The following is a 20,161-nucleotide window of genomic DNA, read 5'->3' on the forward strand; positions in this document are numbered from 1 at the left end:
GGCCATTAATTTATCGTGTACATCCTTTTTTCTCAATTCCGGGACCTTAGGAAATGTATTTTCACTAAACTTGGCAATATTCCTTTATATTTTGACTCACTGATACCAACTAAGCAGTGGAGGATCACTGTTGAATTTCCATAATTTTCAGTCTATGCATTATTCACCAGGAATTTATCTGAGGTTTTTAAAATGGGAATGGGGCTTGGATAATTCAGGCTAATTTCCCCGGTGACACCGCCCCTCAAATTAATCAGTTTGACCCACCTTTTTTTTTTTACGAAGAGAGAGAAAGAGAGTTGTGGGTGGAGGTTAGAGAGTACACAAATTCAAAATCTCGCACACACACACACAAGCTTTCACACACCCCTTGCGGTGTTTTCCGGGATCACGCCACTGCTTCCACTTGGGATCCACACAGCAGCAGCGATATGGCTGATCATCACCGGACGGGACGTTGCTGTTTATAAGCGAAAGTTAAGACAAATAGTGCATTATTACGGTTCAACGATGCACTTCTCAGGGCGACGGGACACTGCAAGACACCGTATCACCCAGGGATAAGATTTACCCGAGTGGTAGTAGGTAATCTGGTGTGTTTTACAGCAAAGTAGTTGGAGGAACTTGTCGCAGTGGATTCATCCCAGCGTGCTGCCTGGATTACCATACTGAAGTAGAACAATAGTCCCTTGCTGCAGAAACACTAGCAGGTCAGTGGAAGCGGCATTTGTGTTTGTTTATGTCTTAACTCCACGTTTTGATCGTGTTACCACAATGTTGGGACAGCAAGCAGTCATAACCCGATTGTCCTATCAACCTGACATTGCAGGTGGACTTATTTTCCGTCTGATTTAACAAAACAAAGGTATTTTGATGATTTTGACGGGGTTATACTGCATGGATGTGCCTCTATGTGGAACTGATGGGGGGGGGGGGGGGGGGGGGGGGGGGGGGGGGGGGGGGGTACTGGGGGTGATAGGCTACACATATCACTGCAAACCCCGAATCGCTGTAGGAAAGTGACACCACAGCAGACAAACCGTGTTAAATAGCGATAAGGACACCATAGACCGAGTGAAATCAAATTACCTGGAGCTATGTATTTAACATATTACAATGATTTCGTGTTCCTAACCAATGTTTATACCCAAGCATAACATCGGGATACTCTCAGAGGTGATTCCAGTGCTATACACATTGAGTTTGTTAGCCGGTCGGTGGCTGGGTAAACTCTTTCTTTGCCCCTGCCTGACTCTCCTCCTGCCGGATACTAGCGTCAGGAAACACGGCGAGGATGAGAAACTGACCGAAAACCACACAAAAGGCCTGAAAGGTAGAGGAATCTCTGCCAGCCACTGCAGGAGGCCCGACACGAACTACGATTTTGGATATAGTCCTCCCGTGACATTTGTCGTGCTTGCTGCCCCACTTATGTGCGCTCAGCCTACAGTCATGTCTAGTTACACGGGATATTGTCAGGACACTAGCTCGTCCGCAAATGTGACAGTACAGTCCTGCGGTCACGCACTGTAGTCGATATCCTCGTGGATGATCGCCGATTGCAATCCGTGTAACACCAACATAGGATGAACAGTTAATGCCTTAAGAAAAAATAATGTAGGCGAACACGTAATTTCTCAGCGGAGTGTTTGGAATGACATTTAGCTCTAAATTATTCAGATAAACACTCAGTGTGGGATGTCCGGATCGAAAATCATGCGCATCCGCCACTGCCTTTGCCTTTCCGATACAACACGATTGAACCATCTCTTATCATTCTGCACTTTCAGCCCCGAGTTATTACTCTCATTGTATTTGATTTAATGTATAACAGTCTTTTATAATGGCAATTGGATTACAGTTTTGGTAAGGGCCTCGACAGTATCTAAAAACACTACGAATGTATGACTTTTCTTTAAAACCTATTTGTATGCCAAGTGAGGCTTCCTGCATGAGTTTGTGTTCGCTGTAATGTCCTGAAACCAATTAGGCCTTCTGTGTTACCAGTGGCAAATGATGCACCTGTATCTGTGTATTTTGGATTGTTTCTACAAATTGCTGTCCTCCAAATTAAATAATTAAGGCTAAAAATGTAATGCGTGAAAAGTTTGGTCTGGTGTACACAGATCACAACACTTAACAGGGATGTAATGACTACGTGTATTTTTGCATACATCTGCTATACAGATAGCAGAATATTTAATTTAATTTAATGAGACTGGTTTAAGCCAGACCTCCCCAAACAAATTTGAGGGGGACACTCTTTCCTTCCTCCTCTCGTGGCTGAGAATGGCATTTCAGATATTTTGCCTTGTCTTTTTTCCCATCTTGTGCTTTGGCTCTTTCAGTTATCTTCTTTCCATAATTCCTTCTTCTCATCTAATTCTGGATATTTAGGTTAAGTGGCAGAAGAGCTTATAAAGAGATGATCAACTTTTTCGGTTTACTCGTGTGATTGTGTGGATGTGTGTAGGATTCTGTAGTTGGGCAGATTTGTGCATTAGTCATGCATCCTCAGGCAGGCCGCCACGCAAAGCTATGTTTGGAGTGCCACTGAGTGCCCATTCCACTCTGCCACATTGTATATGAGTGTATGCATGCGTATGATTGATGTGCCAATGAATTAAAGCAGAATGCTCATTTGTTTTTATGAAACAAGGAAAGAAAGGCAGAAGCAACATTAGATCTTGGCCTCAGTCTTGGCCAAGCTGTTGAAAATGTCCCTTCTGTACTGATAAAAGTAATTTATGTTATTGTTTGTTTCTACATGTGTGAATGTCAAACTTGCAGTTAGCTTGTGTTTGTGTGTATTCCAGACTTAGGTCCTCAGGTCCATTCAATCTTTTAACTCCTATAGAGGCATATTTGAAGGAGGAATCCCAGAGCAAGTGCTGCATCACTGTGTGACGTCCCAAGCACTAGAGGGCTGTACTGTAAGTTCTTGTAGCTGACATGAACAAGTGTGTGTGTGTGTGTTTTTGTGTGTGTGTTCATATGACAGGGATGATAGAGAAATATAAATTGTGAATCCTCAGCTTTTAGCCTCTCGCTGTCTCCTTTCTTCTTCTCCTTTCTCATCCCAGAGAGAGAAACTGTGGTTCCAGCCCGGGCCTGTAACCTAGCAACCTAAATGGTGTGTGTCTTGAATAACCCAGACTTTCTTCCTCCTCTGTCCTCCTCAGGGGTGTGTCAGTTCACCTCAGCTGCATGCTACCACATCCATGCAACCGCCCGCACGCATGTGGGAACACATGTGCACATGCTCACACACTGTTACACAAATAACTTCTTACTAAGTGTTATTCTTTAACCTTTATATGAGTGACCCTATTGGCCTTTACACTTTTGTGTTTTTGTATTGCACAGGCCATGCTATACAGCTTGCACATTCATCAACAGTGCGTTGTGTTGCTTTCAAACAGAACAAAAACAGCAGAAGGGCTTGTTGTGTCTTTAGAGGAGTGAGAGCAGCCTTCGTCATCTGGAATGTGGCCCTCTGTTTAGTAGGAGTTGTGTATCGGAGTTGTTCATGGTTTGCTGGGTGTCTGGTGAGTGTGGCCTGCACATGCTGCAGCCTGGAGCCACATGTCTCGTCCCACTCACTGTTGTTCCTCTGCCAAACTCTTCACACTGCCACGTCCATCTGCACCACACAAGTCTCAACATCCAACGCACATCCAACACCTCATTTCTACTGGGACTTTTCAGAGGAGTATGTCTGGTATTTCACAATATAGCTGTGTGGGAAGAGTTAACAAACCGAGTTATAGAAGATTTATAAGTAGATTTTTTGTTGAATATTCCAATTACATGGATGTTGTTTTCTTAATGTATGTTAAAAATACAGACTACACATTATTCTAACATATTACAAATAAATTGGAAATCTCAACTATAGTACATGTCATAAAGTGGAACCCTGAAGTGTTTCCCTCTATGAGCCGCTGGGTAATGAGTTTCCCACTGCATTACTGTTCCCAGCAAATTCAACAGAGATAAGATGAAGACTGTGAAATTAGTCATTATTGTGTGTGTGGGCATACCCGGATCTGAGTGTGAGTGTGTGTTAATGATAACACTAGTATGTAATTATCTGCAGAATAAGCAGTGCATAATATCGGCTGTTCCCACGTAATGAGAGTCATTTATTTTACTGAAAATCTGGATCATGGGTGCAAGGTGGCATGAGGGGAACCCAATCGCCTTGTCTGGGCAGGCTTCTTCTCTAGTGAAGGATGGGAAAGCATGCAAATGAGGGGGGAGGGAAATTTGTTTCATACTGATAATCCATGGGTGACGGATGATATGAAATGAATGCGAGTCGCTCTCCTTCGGTTCTTTTGTCCCATTTTTAAACTTTTTTTCCGTCTTGGAGAAACGCCTCTGGCTGAGGTGAAAACCTTAGCCAACTGGGCTCATGTAAATTGGCAGAGGCAATGTTGTTAGTAATGGATCCTCGCCTGAGCGCATCTTCTCTAGGAAAAAAGCAAGTCGTCCTGAGTGAAGATCGCTGCGTTTGAATTCCCTCAGAGCACTGGCTGTCTCTAATAGGCCTGAAAGACTGAGAGCCTGAAAGGATGAATGGCTTTTGTTGAAGCCTCCAAGGTTGGACACAAAGAGAAAGGCAGTGTGTGTGCATGTGTGTGTGTGTCTGTGTGTGTGTGTGTGTGTGTGTGTGTGTGTGTGTGTGTGTTGACATTTGTGCATGTTAGCTCTGGAGCCCTTCTGTGTTAGATAGAAGTAGCAGGAAGTGGAAAGAGACAGAAGTACTCTGCTTTAGCTGCCTCTACCTTCGGGCCAGGAAAACGTAGAGGAACATAACGAACACAGAGTGACATCAGCACTCAAATATAGACTCATGCAAAATGTACTGTACTTATGCACATACATAAACACATAGGCCAGATCTCAAATGTCTGCTGAGAGGCATTCTAAAGAATATATAACTTTGAACGCTTACTGACGTTACCCTTACAAACACAATATACATATGCAAGCCACCAGTGAAAATGAATAGCACTTTGCTGGAAAAACAATATTGCCTCCCTCTTTTATTTGTATAATGGGATGCTTTTATCTCCTATGACTACACACAGTATACTGTCTATAGGTATTTGAAACCAGCGAAATCAGTTGTTTGGTCGGCGCCACATGAACTCCAGCTTAGTTTGGACTACTGTAAAATCAGTTCAAGTAAAAATACTGCCATTTTTGCATTGAAATAATGTGGATGTATACTGTATGATACCATGACGTCATCTTGGATAGTTCATGTTGGAGCTAGTGAAACATATGTCAATCACAGCTCCATCATGGAAAGCTGCTCTTGTCTGAAGCCTCCAGGGAACTGCATAGTCAGCCATTTACATGCTTTTTTTTTACATTTGATTGTTGCTCTCTTTTTCTCCCATTCTCTCTAGGTCTGCTCTCTCATTCTGTGTCTTTTATTCTGCAATGTTTGCTCTTGGGAAACATAACAATGAGAACACACGCTGCGTGAGCAAACACAATCATCGGGAGCCCAAAGAACTGTAGAAAATGCGCAGAGGCTGCAATGCAGTCGTTTCACCGTACAATGTAGATTAACAGTGCAGTGTGGATATAGCTGTTGATGGTTTAAATGACGGCAATGATTATAATGATGGGGGCGCTATGACGATATTGATAATGTTGTTTTTTTCCCCTTTCCTCTCAGGCCTGTGGGCCCTGGTGGTGCGGTGGGAAGATGGACAGGATGAAGATAATCAAGCGAAGGCTGTCCATGTCTTTACGCAGCGCTCGACCCGTCGACGAGTCCCTGTCCGAACTGGCTGAACAGATGGCCTTGGATGAGCCGTCCGCAGCCAGGGACAATGGTGAGGCTCAAGTGCACGCAAACACAGGTATCCATAAGCTTCTATGCATACACCATCACACAGGCATACAAGATGCATTAAGGCAGGGGTGTCCAAACTATGGCCTGTGGGCTAAATGCGGCCCGTGGACCATTTTGAATCGGCCCTCATCAAATTCAAAAAGTATAATGGAATATGGCCCACAAATGAAACTTGTGCTTGTCTTATATTGTACTTCTTAAATATAAATGTAAAAATATATTACACAGTAGTATTCATGTGTTAATAAAACCACTTTTCAAATAAATCCAGTCAATTCAAGTTGGAAACATTTTCTTACATATCTTAGTTGACAAGAAAAAAGCCCAATGACTTATTTACATAAAAAGCTTGAAATACACCCTTCCTATTTCTCCTTATTATAATCAATCTGAGGCTTCTGTTTTAAGGGATGAGCTGCCAACACTCACAATCATAATTGACCTACATTTGATTGATTTTGCTAACTTATAACTGAACTTATGAGGCAATATACCTCTAGGGAGTGGCCCAGCCCTTCGTATATTTTTCTGTATGTGGCCCTTGGTGAAAAAAGTTTGGACACCCCTGCATTAAGGGAACTATCAAACTTTGCAGCTGGCTTCAACCTTCAAAATATGAATGTAAATAACTTGAATATATCTGTTTACTGGATGTCAATACGGCATCACAGTTCATAACAGAATAAAAAGCTTAAAAAGTCAGGCAGCTTGTTTTGTCATTATAACGAAAAGTAATTGTGTCACCTCCATGACCCTCTTAGGAGACACACAGTGATTAGTTTGACTCCAGCATCTGTTATGGTTAGCGTCTTAGCGTACAGGAGACTTGACTTCTTATTAAAGAGTCATTTCTCATGTGCTACAACAGTTTAAGACAGTAATTCTTCATTTGTAGCTTTTTAAGTACATGAAGAAGCAGTAACTAATGTGGTGGTCCTCAAATGATGGTGTAGCGAGAGAGTCAAAATAGAGCTCATAACTGATCGATGCAGGAAGGTTTTTCAAAATCATGACAGAATATATTTTATTGCCTTCGTTTTTGTATGTCTTTTTATTTACAATGAGCCTCTCCCCGAAATAATGTGTTTGTTAATGTTAGTATCTTATAAGCAGCATGTGCCCGTGTTTCAATAATGTTTGTGTTTTAATATCTTTAATGTGCGCTTCTCTAATGAAAGCATACATTGCAAATACACAACTTACATGCATAACAAAACTTAACTTTCAACCCACCTTTATCATCTTCACCTCATCATCACCCTCATCACCTTCGCTTCACTTTATAACGTGGTATTCATCAGGACCGAAAGGACTTGAATTGTATCTGAATTCACAAAGCTATGTTGAGATTCAGATATAGTCATTTGTGTATTCACATGAGCAAAAGAGAATGTCTTAGCTCCTCAATAGAAGTGCTAAAAAGCAATGTCATTCTTGACTCAACTGTGGGTGCCATCTGCTGGGCACCCTCAAGGATTGCAGGACCCCTATTCAAAGAAATCGGAGCCCTTACCTGACATAAACGCGGTGTGTGTGTATGTGTGTGTGCTCTTTGAATGTGTTCTCCTCATGTTCAGGCTCTATACAGAAATAAAGTCAGAACATAGCCCAAAAGGTTGCCTCTGTTTCAAAAGATGCTTTGTCTCAAAAACAAAGCGAAAGGAAGGACAGACAGAAGAGAAACTGAGATGTAGGCAGATTTGCAGTTTTCATACAAGAAAAATAAATGTTTGTTCTTTGTTACTGGTTTTTGTTGGCAGCAACAACCATACATATGCCTGATTAATTTCACTCCCTGCCACCGCTTTCATCCTCTTCCTAGTTTTTTACATCTCGCTCTTTGGTCTTAATAACGTGAACCAAGGTCATTTCCAGAGAGCGCCGGGAGCAAGAAGAGTGAGTTGGATTGAGGAAGTGATGTAGAGGATGAGGAGAGGGATATTAAACTTTAACAACTGCACTACATCTTGTATTCAACATCTCCTCTTGCCCTTTCCCTAGCTGCATCATTCTTCCGACCCCCACATCCCTATATATCTTAGTCAGACTGTGCAAAAAGGACAACTCCCCACATTTTGCAAAGTGCTAATTAGATGGTGCTAACCGCAGAGCTGTTCTACCACTGTGATCTTTGAGGAACTGTGTTTTCGAGGTGAGACTGTGAGGGCGTCATGTGAGGACTTTAGAGAAACATCAAACCCTAATGCTCAGGGATCACAGTGGAATTTGCAGTGCAATGTGGCGGAAATTAGGGAATGATTTGAAACATAGGAGACGCGACAAGTGGGCTTCCACCCACATTCTGCACAAATGATTCATTAATGTCAATGAATGTAAAAGAAAGGAGATGATACATATTTACTGACAGGGGGTTGCACACATACTGGAGAGAAGTGAGGTACTAGGTCAGTTGTTTATTATTGGGTTAGATTTGACCCCCAGCAGTTATACGAATATCTTCTCTAGTCCTTCCATCAGTATTCAGTTACTCCCTTTCCTCTGTTGCCTGCTCTCTACATTTCATCTGCTAGTTTTCTGTGTGCATTACTCTCTTTTCCCCAATTCTCATTTGTTTCTGTCCATAAATCAACATATTTTCCCCTATGCATGCCTTCCATGGCTATTTCTGATACTGTGTCACAACTGCTTTCTCTTCTGACATGAGTACAGCAGCGGTATCATTTCTCACTATTCTATCTATCACGACTACACATTGCACTGTGCCTACTGTACATGTTCTGCTATCTGTCTGTGGTTGGTCTCTGTGTGACCCTGTGTTGTCTTTTTCTCCTGTTTATTATTTCAATTTCTGTTATCTGCCTGTCTCTATTTTGCCGCTTCTCTTCTTGCCCTTGTGCTATTTTCCTTTCTATTTGTATTTTTCTTATCTGTTGTTTTCTGCCAACCTGCTTCTCTTCTGAGCTTTGCCCTCACTTTCTTGCCTTCTCTCGCACTCTCTTCTTGTCTCCCTTCGTTTCCATCTGCATCGCGTGTCTCAGAGCCCATGGTTGTGTGCGCCGCGCACCCCCCCGGCCTCACACAGTGCTCCCTCCTTCCTGCGTCAATATGCCGGTCATCTGGGCCGCACCGCTCTGCGCAGAGAGCCGGGTGGGGGGCTGGAGAGAGACAGAGCCTACCTGAGCCTGCACAGGACTGGATCTCTGGGTACACACACACACATATGCATGCATGCACAACTGTAAAGCAACTATATTCAGTACAAGTTTTTAGGTGTAATTTATTTGTTAAATGAATATACTGAACATTGATTGATAGCTATATATACTGGTTACTTAGTTTAGTTTAAACATATCCATCTTCAACTGCTTATCCGTAGTCAGGTCACATACTGTAGGAACCAGTTGCAGTATTACCTTGATCTACGATTTCTAATGTTTGAAGCATTGTTACAGATTTATTTATCTACATATAAAGTAATGGATTATGAAATATAGGCAAATAATATTACACTTACCGGAGCAATGTTGCTGCCTAATAAGTGCTTTTACTTCGTACTTAAAGTCAAAGTTTCCATGTTTTTTCTTTTCAACATTCCCCCCTATTTCAACTTAGCGTCAGAAGTTAAGTAAAGAGTGTTCTTCTTTATCATTTGTTTTTGCATGCATATACATAATATTCCGCAGTATTTTGTGTAATTTTATAAGGGTTTTACCAGAGCAATATCAAGCTTGAGCAATTCTGCCGCTGTGGTTTGATAACGCACGCACACTCAAACTGATGTCATCTAAATGTCAATGTTGCTTACCACTGTTTGTGGTGTGTGTGTGTATGTATGTGGGTCTTCGGTGTTAATCGGTATTAACTGACACAACATGGCTATCCTCCCAACATTTACTACAAATCTGGATGGCTAAAACTCTAATGACCTTAATCCAACATACACATAATCACACACAGAAATGCACATGCACCCACAATCACTTTTCCTTCTGTCTGCATTATGTAATGGAACTTGTGGTCTGATGCTATATGGATCCCAGTAATCTCATTTCCCACTGTGGCAGAACGGCTTATATCAGGAGCAGTGGGATAGAGTGGGGAAGGGAGAGTCAAGGATGGAGCCAACAGAAGGGGCTGAACCCTTGGAGGCTGGAGACTGGTTTAGAAAGAAATAGAGCTTAGAGAATGCAACAGGATTGATAACGAGAGACTAGGCGATAAAGAGAAAGAAAAGTAAATGGGAAAGGAGGGAGGGATGGAAAGAGTGGTGGGGGAGCGTTAGTTTCACAATGGCTCCTTCAGGAGTCATATTTGATTTGTGCTGTTTATCTCCTGTGTCCATGGCTGAGTGAACTGCAGATAGACCACGGGATTCCTTGCATCCATTGAACTCTGGCTGACAAGAGATCTAGTCTTATATCAGGAGCTTACAGTTCATGGCTCCATCCTGCGAGCTGGGAATGGGATAATCAAGGATGGATGATATTTAGATGATCACTGTAACAAAATAGGTATCACAGCATAGGGCTAGTTTGAAAATGATCGCTAAATTGATACCCAAAGTTGACTTTACTTTGACAAATGTAAACCTTTTTTTTCAAAGTCCTCAAATGTTAAATGCTGTCCAAACGAGAAGCTGTACAAATAAATTTGCTCCAAATAAAATAGCCTCTCATATATTAAGAAGTAAACTGGATTACACATTTAACCAGACAATTGACGCTATGCTTTTCAATATTCTAATAACTAACTTACAAATCATATGTTCCACCAACACATTTGATGCCAGGAAATGTAGAGGAGTGTAAAAGGAATAGTTTGACAGTTTAAGAAATGCTCCTATGGTATTCTCCCCGCTTTGAGTATTTGTGATAATCTAAGATAACCGTCTCCTGTCTGTCATGACCATTTACAGTGTAAAACTGGTGTTAATCTCCTCATGTTACACTTGGCAAGAAAAACAAATAAGTACATTTCCCAGAAATGTCCAACTATATATTTAAACACCTACTTGACACATGTCAGAACACAAGATGTATTCAAAATCTAAGCATGACAAGGTCAAAATCTTTGAATATCATCAAATCAACATCACTCGTATTGCTGCAGATTATCGGTTTGAGGAGATTAGAAAGTCGGCAATATGTATAAATACCAGTAATATGTTGGAATATGTGAATGCACTACCCTTAAACCCAAAGGCTGTCTGGCAGAGTGACTTCATCCTGTAAGACCACAGCTGTCTCTGAAGCTCAGAAAAAGCTCTGAAATGGACGTAGCTTGCCTAAGAACCATAGAATAGATGCTACTCTATTATGAAATCATGATAAGGTGTAGTATGGAAATGGTGTGTGTGTGTGTGTGTGTGTGTGTGTGTGTGTGTGTGTGTGTGTGTGTGTGTGTGTGTGTGTTGTGTGGTGTGTGTGTGTGTGAATGTGTTGTGTGTGTGTGATGTGTGTAATGTGTGTGTGTGTGTGTGTGTGTGTGTGTGTGATGTGTGTGATGTGTGTGTGTGTGGTTGTGGTGTGTGTGTGTGTGTGTGTGTGTGTGTGTGTGTGTGTGTGTGTGTGATGTGTGTGTGTGTGTGTGTGTGATGTGTGTGTGGTGGTGTGGTGTGTGTGTGTGTTGTTGTGTGGTGTGTGTGTGTGTGTGTGTGTGTGTGTGTGGTGTGTGTGTGTGTGTGTGTGTGTGTGTGTGTGTGTGTGTGTGTGTGTGTGTGCACCCCTCGGGCAGTCAGATCACGTCACGCCCGTTAGTAAGGCAACATGATGATGCAATCTCTCTTTCCGCTGCACTAAAGACCTTGCCCACCCCTCCTCTTCTTCTCTCTCCCTCTGTCTTTCTCTGCATTTCTTTAAGTTGCTCTATCCATTTATAATAGTATTCAATTCAATTCACTTTTCATCTGTGTAAGTGGACCTGACTGCTGGTTTATATTTGTGTGTTAGAGTTTGGCCAGTTGCCAGAGCCAGGGAGCTTTTACAGGTTTGTGATTCAACTGTTGCTAAATGGGGCCAACACCCATCCCACCACACTGTGCTTACAGTGAGGAACGACGAGCACTGCACTTTTCGTTTTTGCTTTCACCGCTACCTCATCTCTTTCTCTCAGTGGAGATCTGTAGTTACACTGTTGAGGATTAGCCGGCCCTCCCGTCTGTTTTACTGAGAGTAGGGACTCGGCTGAAAGCTGCCTTCTCTCCTAAAACCCGCCACAGTCTGCTATTTCTGATTCTGTCACAGATGTCTCCTTTTTCTTTTTCTCACTTTCTCTCTACATACATCAAATACTATATTTAACCTCCAGATAAAAGCAGAAGGGGGCAAAGTATAAAAGATGGAAAGCTTTTCAGACCACCCTTATCTCCCTCTGTGTATTGTACACCACCAAGAGACCTTGTCTGTGCCAGGGATTTAATGTAATGCATTAATGGCTGTAGCCCTCTCCCTGTCTCCCTACACTCTCGGCCATTTGCTCACTCTAACCCTCTTTGCTCACTCACAGATTGGATTTAGTAAGAACAATGGAGCGCGGTCTTTTTACGTAGTTGGTCTTGTAAGCCTTTTGGGTGTGTTAGGGCTTGCTGTTACAATAGCTTATGCTTGAGGCAAAGGAAAGATATTTCTGAAGAATGTAGGTGATTCTATGTGGTGATATAGGAAAGGGAAGGGGTGGGTGAGGCATTGGGGACCGGCACATAGGGGGCCGGTAGCTGACAGTAGGCACTCCAGTCCCAGTAATTGAATAATAAGATTCCTTAGATGCAGATAAAAGGTTTATAGGTAATTACTGCAGTCTAAATGTTCCCTCCCTCCAGCCTTCTGAGTGTGTTCCACTATGTGTGTGTGTTCCTCTGGGATGTTATATGCTCTTTGATTTGTATTGTCTCTGTACTGGAGGAAGACTTTAGTATTTATGGTAAAATGAAAATTGCATAAAAAATAACATTTTGATTGGAAGCTCAAATGTTGCCAAGCAAATGCGACAATAAATATGTTGGAAACAAGAAAAAATGACATTCTAACCTTGAAGGAAGTGAAACGCTGTGTGCTGCTGCAGAGCAAGAGAGGAATCGTTGCAGTTGTGAATACAAAGAGACAGAGAGACAGTCTTTGACTTTTTAAAGCTCAGGGATGCAGCACTCTACATCAATATATGTCTGTCAATGCCCTGTAAATGGCCATTATTCTTTACCTGGATCTAATTTGAAGTATAGACTAATGGGCCAAACTAAATATTCCTAAGTATGCCTCATGGAGACATTAAAGTGAACACTGCACACTTACAGTCCTCTAAAATATTCATTTTTAGACAGCTTCCACACATAGCTAGCTTAAACATATTTTCAAGATTAGTTAAGTATACAGTACGCTGATTATCTAATATATTTGCTCATCCAAGCCATTTATGCCATTACATTTTAGATGTGTCAAGTGGTGTTTGTCCTATGATTAAATGCATCATTATTGACATCTAGGGTGCGAGTAGTTTTCTACTGAAGTGTGTTTTGTCATTTAAGGCTTACACGACATCTTGATTATTGACATGAAGGGAGGGTGATCTTTTCTCTCTTTATAGTTGTGGCACACATTTGAGGAACAGTTTTTGAAGTGTTAACCCTGCTGCATGTTAACTTTATCCTGCTGACATTTTCAACACAATCATTTTTTATAAACACTTTTTTAAAATTGTTTTATGTTGGGGTGCATTCAAATTTCAAAAACGTTAATACTACTAAGATGCTATGCTATGCTATGCTATGCTATGACATACTATGACATACTATATTATGCTACTATACTATACCTTACTATACTATAATATTCAAAGTCTCAATGAACAGTGTAATAAAAGTACTGAGTGTGTGTGGGTATGTGTATATATATATATATATATACCCACACACATAATAGCTATTGTCATTATATTATTGTATCAATGGCCAATTATTACCCATTAAGTATGCATGAATTTAATGTTATACTCAATGTGAAGCTAACCTTATATGCTTCACAAACTGTATTTTTGTGGTTGTGTTATCTATGACAAGGCATCACATTTTCTAAAGTGATTATATGTTTCTTATGTAATATCTTAAATGTAATACATTTATAATTAAAAATGACCAAAAGCAAATTTCAAGCTCCTCAAACCTGTACTCAAACACAGTGTTAGGGTTACTCAGTTACTTTGTGTCAAAGGGTATTTCCTGGAACCTACGTTAGGGTTACTCAGTTACTTTGTGTCAAAGGGTATTTCCTGGAACCTACACCAACCAATAAAGAGCTTACAAAAGATTCCACTATCCCACCTTTATGTCTTTCCTATCTAATCAATGATCTCAAAGACTCACAGACCTTTGCCTTTCAACTATAATCCACTCAGTGTTGTATTGCAAGGATGTAATAGGACCTTAACGCTTGTAATGCTTGTGCTGCTGCCCCCCTCAGTCCATTTTGCACATTTTATTAAGAAGAAACACTCTGCAAAGAAAACTAAAATGTTTTCAAGTGCAGCGACACACTCACCAGGATAACATCTCTACATCCTGCTGGATAGTTCCTTGTTTTATATTTGTAAAAGCAATGTTTGTTTGTTCATATTGTGTTTGCTATGCAGGTGTGTCACCTAGAGCCATTTATGTGTGTAGTAGCGAAAGGCATGCACCGTTACGTGTGTGCAATGGTATGTAGGAGGGATAGTGTGTGTATGTGGGCACGAGATGAGAATGATAATGGCCGGTGATTCAGTTCCACGAGGAAGGACGGAAGGAGAAACAGGAAGGTGGAGAAAATGCATGAGAGGGGGAGATGTGAGCTAGGATGCAAGAGGCGTCACTCAAAAGCTTCAGGGTTTTAATGTCTGCGCTAGAGAGTGATAAGGACAAGGACGCAGATGGTTGAGAGGACGGATGGAGCAGGAGAGAGAGCAGGCAAATAAGATGGGGCGATAGAGACGGAGTGAAAGAAAGAGGCTGATCGAGCAGAAAATGTTGTCGTCGGCTCCTGAATAGAAAGAGAGGAGAGTACTGTATATTTAACACCATCTCTGGACCCAGACGGAGAAGAGAAGAGCAAGGGAGGGAGGGAGATATAGAGACAGGAGGAGGGTGGTAGAGAGAGAAAGATTGGTATCACATGAGAGGAAGGGGAGTAATAGCAAGGTAGGACGGCACTGAAAGCACTGATAGGGGCGCCAGAGGCAAGGAGGGAGCAATCGAGAGAGGATGAATAGAGTGGTGTGCTGAATAACAGTGGAAGAACAGAAGGGAAGAAACATCAGGAAAAAGAAGAAGACACTGGACTGAACATGGAAAAGTAACAGGAGAGAGAACGTGAAGGAAATAACTCGGATAGTTGAAAACCGAAAGAAGGTGTTTTTCTTCGTAAAAGGAGCTGTAGGTGTGAATGATAAAGAAGGACACATAACACCTGTTATTCTTGAATGAAGGGGTGTAACAGTTTCCAGCTGGTTGTGTTGCACTGTCTCTGCAGCATTTTGTCTACCTGCACGGAGTTTGACCTTCCTTAGTCAGCAGGCAGAGTGAGACTGCAGAGAGAAAAAGAGCGAGTAAGAAGGAGAGGTGGAGAGAGGGAGTGTCTACAGAAAAACAGAGAGAGAGAGTGTTAAAGTGGAGTAGTAGCCGAGGGAGTTGTTGCATTTTGATTAGTGTGCCTGTGCAGCCTGCACTGTCCGCCCGATGTAAGACTGTTTAGTTCTGCCTGGGACTCTATGGAGATACAGACCCCGTTTACCCTCAAACAGCAACCATCTCTGAAGCCCCCGGTCCCACCCAGACTGGACTGAAGTGATTTCCATCTCCTCGACTGGGCCCTGGCTCTTTCTAAAATGTCTCTTTGAATTTGTAATCACACCTCCAACTGTAGTGTTTTTTTAATCCTCTGGAACAATGGATACGTCAGGCAACCACCAAGGGTGCCCTGCACGTGCTACCGGTGTAGGAGACTCAAGGTTGGGGGAGGCTAGGATGGGACAGGGGATAAGAATGGGGGAAAGAGAGACCCCACTTAGGCTGTCACCTTTCCGTATGCTACGAATGCTGGACTCATGCCGTCCTCCTGGAAGCCGTATTGGTGAGTCTCATCACGGTCATCCTCATTATCAACTTCCTTACATCAAATTTGGTTTTCCACCATACTGATGACAGAGGCATTTTTATAACTATGAGTTTTATAGATTATTTTCAGAGGTAACATTTTATAATAAATGATATTGTACATAACTCCTCACCTATGAGACATTATAAAGGCCCATTATAGTTGTATTGTTATTGCATTAACACATATACTGATTCCACACTGGGACATTACATTAAGATCAAACGCATGTCCTGAGGATTTATTAGATACAAAGACATGGGTTTATGTAAAGTAGATTTCTCTCAGAATCTGCTGATCCTACAACTTTGAAAATGTTATTAATAATGTATTAATTTCTCAACATAATTTCCTTTATGTTGCTGGTCTAAAGAATTGAGATGCAGTGGGTGGCCCTGGGCAGTGTCTGTTTGGATCTTGAGGGAACACGCAGACTGCAAGAACATCTTTTGAATTTTTTATCTATTTGCTTGTCAGCACAATGGCTGTGGTATCTCTATTCTTGTTGCTCATGCCAAAATCGGAGCGTATGGTGTCTTTTATTCAAAAACTGTTATGACAACCTCTGGCCTAAGAGCAAAAAGAAGAAGTTAAATGTTCAGTTCAAAGCTCAGTCTGGGTAATGCATTGGATGTGGACAGTAACTAATACATCTACCAGTACCCTTTTGAAAAACCCACTGAACTCGATGCCCTGCCGAGGGAGGGTTTCTGACGTAAAAAAAAGATTTCCATTGCTCTTTGAAGGGGTCAGCTTACACTTACTTTACTTCCTTTAACATTCTGCTCTTTTCAATTTTCTGAGGCACTGCCAACATGTTCCAGAGATGGGCTTCTAGCTAAGTGGAGTTGGAATAGTCCTAAAAGCATCCCACTCAATTTTCCAGGCATGCTAGGGAGTCAGCAACCCTAACTAAGCCAGCCGGGCTCCACATAGGGAGGCAGTGGTAACTCATGACATTTACTGTCTGCCCCTAGTCTGCTGTGGAAATGGAGCAGAAAGAACCTGCAGGAGAATGGAAAAGAATGCCCTGTGCGATTAGGAAGTACATGCAAGTGTACTTGTTTGTGTTCTTTTAAGAAAAAAGTGTGTTTTGAGAGACAGATCCTCATGTTGTACTTACTAGCAGAACATTATTGTATAATACTTTTTCAAGGCCAAGGTGAAGGAATTGTCCTCCTCGGTCACTCACCTTGTCTGATCCACCCGCTGCCCGCATCTCCTCCACTGTTTACGCAAACAGGCAAGATCAAGACCTCTCTGAAAGTGAGACGGAACTGTCCCATAATGGCAGTACTGGATACTCCCTCCTCGTGAGCATGTGGTCATATGTGTGCGTCTGTCAGTATGTAGATATCCTGGATCAATTTACCTTTACTCCGGTGTTTGTTTCCTAGAGTTTAATGTTTCACCATCAGGGTTGATTCCTGATAGGAAAACCTACTGCTCGGTTTTCTTACCAAGCTATTCTGTATGCATATCGTGTATTCTTGTGTCTGGCTTACAAGGCCACAGGCAGTACATCAGACTTGTGTTTTGCTAATGAGCATATGCTGCTTTCGTCAACAGATAGTTATGGCGATGGACAGGATGTAGGCTGATATAAGCAGATTGGATCTGCACAGGTAGTTCACTGCTTGCAGGCTCAAGAGGCAGGGGACATGTGATTAACCAAACAATATAAGAGCGCTATGACCTTACCACAGTTATTTTAAGTATTTTAAGTGTAATGAAATAAAGTATAATTTGGTAAATGCCATAATAACAGACTTTCGAACATTATACATTTATACTTGTGTTCATTTATTCCTTTTTTTACATTTGTAAGTATTTAATTTTGTCCATGAATCCATACATTTCAGCAATACCAAACATTTAAGTAGTTAGTAAATAGAAAGCTGTACAATGCCCAAAAGGGACATCCGTAAACCAGTTTGCCTTTCTCTATTCCGAACCTTGACTACATGAGAGAGAGAGACACACTCAAATGACCTAGAATTGGCCTCAGGTGGTGTTGCACCACTCTATAGCTGACATTATGATAAATAGCTCTACCTATTTGGCTCTCTATCGCCCAATCTCACGGATGACGTGTCACAATCACTCAAGGGACTTATTTTTCTTCACGCTTATTCCTCTTCTTCGTCTACCCAACACAATCATGCTGCCCTCAATCCCATAATCTTCCTCTATCTGTCACTCTGCCTATGGTGGCTGTTTTAGAATGAAAACGTAAGGTAAGATGTTGGAAGCATTTGGGTTGAGCTTTTACATCTGCGGTTCTTCTCATAAAGCAATTTTCTCTACCAAACATAAGGAAACACACACACACACACACACTGTATGCACTGTACTTGAGAGTTATCAGGCACCGTACACTGAAACCCAAAGAGAGACCCTTCCCCCACATTTACCCGCACACCATTGATGGAAGTAGTCCTGTCTTGTGCACCGTGACTCATTAATCAGATGGAGTCTGGGGCAAATGGAGGTGTGGGGGGTGGCAGGCAAAGACGGGAAAGCTCTCATTGCATGCAGGGTGATATTGATCTCTGACCTCCTCATCTTACAAATGGTATTTTATACACAATCAGCAAACACCCCTGCATGGCTGGTGGTACAATCCATCATTTTAGCATTGGGACCCTGCTATGGCTTTCTCATACCGGTGAATGAGATATTAGAAAAACAAAAGGCTGTGTCCTCTGATGGGTGCATGGAGATGATTGGAGAGGAGATTAGGGCTAATAGGCATAGTGCCAAAGCAGAATAGCAGTACCAAAGACTAGTGTTGATAAAAAAGACAATAACAATTTCTGACAATAACAGTCTGTTTGTGTCTGTGTGTGTTGTAGGTATCGTCCATGAGAATGTGAAGATGGGATCAGACGGGGAGAGCGACCAGGCCTCTGGGACGTCTTCTGACGAGGTCCAGAGTCCAGTCCGGGTCCGGATGAGGAACAACCACCATCGGCGCATCTCTAATGAGGTAATGGAAAGTTTAAGACCATTTCACACACTACTCTTTGGCTTTGTTCGCAAACATTACATTTAGCTTCAATTTAATGGCTTTATTGGCGTGAACGTTTTTGAAACATTTACATTTTAAAAGTACAAATTGATATTATTTTTGTAATATTGATCAAATACTGTACGCCAAAAAATCAGTAATAGTTGCAATAACGCAATATAAAATACAATATATAACATCAAAACTGCCTAAATGTTTGGGTGTTTCACTCATTTACTATGCATCATCAACTACAAACTATGGGAATTATTTGCAGAGGACAATACAGTGTGTTTGATGCCAATGTATTGGCCAATATTAGGTTACTGCAGATACAACAGTATTGGTATATACCCCAATTGATTGAATGACATGTATATGTCTAAAGAATATTATATCAAATTCCATAATATTGATGTCAATATCCCCATAAAAAAATTCCAGTATAATTTTGGCTATATGTGATGGCAAGAAGCGGAACATTTCAATACTAAATGTTCTTTTTCCTTTCCTGTCCGTGCATTGCATCATAGTAGTTAGCTCTAAGTTACTGAATATCCATTTACAATGATTGATTCTCTACATTTTTCTGTTGTGAAATGTGTATATAGTCAATAAAAAAAACTATTTCGGGGAACCGGACCTGGGTTTTTCGTTATCTTCTTTAACATGCAGTTAGTCGCCTCTTCTATACAAGGGCACCTATACTATCTGTGGACAGGTAACATGCTATTTGATGCTTTATTTTGCCACATCCCTAAGTATGTGCCCATGTCCTTGCCACAGTGTGTGCGTGTTTGTGTGTTTGTGTGTTTGTGTATCTGTTTTAAAGGAGTTGCAGAGCAATGAGTGCAGCAGTATAACAGGAAATGCCTCTGGACACGCAGGCTGCTGCCTCTGACTGCCGAGCACAGTGGAAGGGACTCATTGAGACCATTTTTACCAAAGAGAGAAAAAGAGAGTAGAGGGGGGAAGCAAATGAGAGGAAATGCAAGGGGTGAGAGAGTAATTATGGAAGTAGGAGTAATTATTGGTATGACAAAGAAAGAGGAGATCCAGAGGAACCGGGCTCATGAGATGATAAGAGAGAAGAGGGAGAAGGAGAGATGGAGGACAAAATAATGGGGGGTGAGAACCAAAAAACAATGTTTCCTCTCAGCCACCCCCTTCCGTTCACCCCTTCCCCCCATCTGCCTT

General features: G+C 41.7%; 1 protein-coding gene across 6 annotated transcripts in view; it reads left to right on the plus strand.

The window, feature by feature from the left end:
- Positions 1–348: 348 nt before the first annotated feature.
- LOC117494159 (cyclin-dependent kinase 17-like) overlaps positions 349–20,161 on the plus strand; it is a 36,180-nt gene continuing 16,367 nt past the window's right edge. For 2 of the 6 annotated variants that reach the window (XM_034144894.1, XM_034144897.1), the window contains exons 1-3: positions 5,751–5,882; positions 8,875–9,040; positions 18,810–18,943. In XM_034144894.1, coding sequence (XP_034000785.1) covers positions 5,829–5,882; positions 8,875–9,040; positions 18,810–18,943 — 354 coding nt within the window. In that variant the 5' untranslated portion in view covers positions 5,751–5,828. Of the gene's footprint in view, positions 711–5,695; positions 5,883–8,874; positions 9,041–14,593; positions 15,931–18,809; positions 18,944–20,161 lie in introns of those variants that run through there. The other 4 variants (XM_034144896.1, XM_034144898.1, XM_034144899.1 and 1 more) reach the window with 4 other exon arrangements.

The sequence above is a fragment of the Trematomus bernacchii genome, unplaced genomic scaffold (genome assembly GCF_902827165.1).
Source record: "Trematomus bernacchii unplaced genomic scaffold, fTreBer1.1, whole genome shotgun sequence".
In the NCBI taxonomy this organism is placed as follows: Eukaryota; Metazoa; Chordata; class Actinopteri; order Perciformes; family Nototheniidae; genus Trematomus; species Trematomus bernacchii.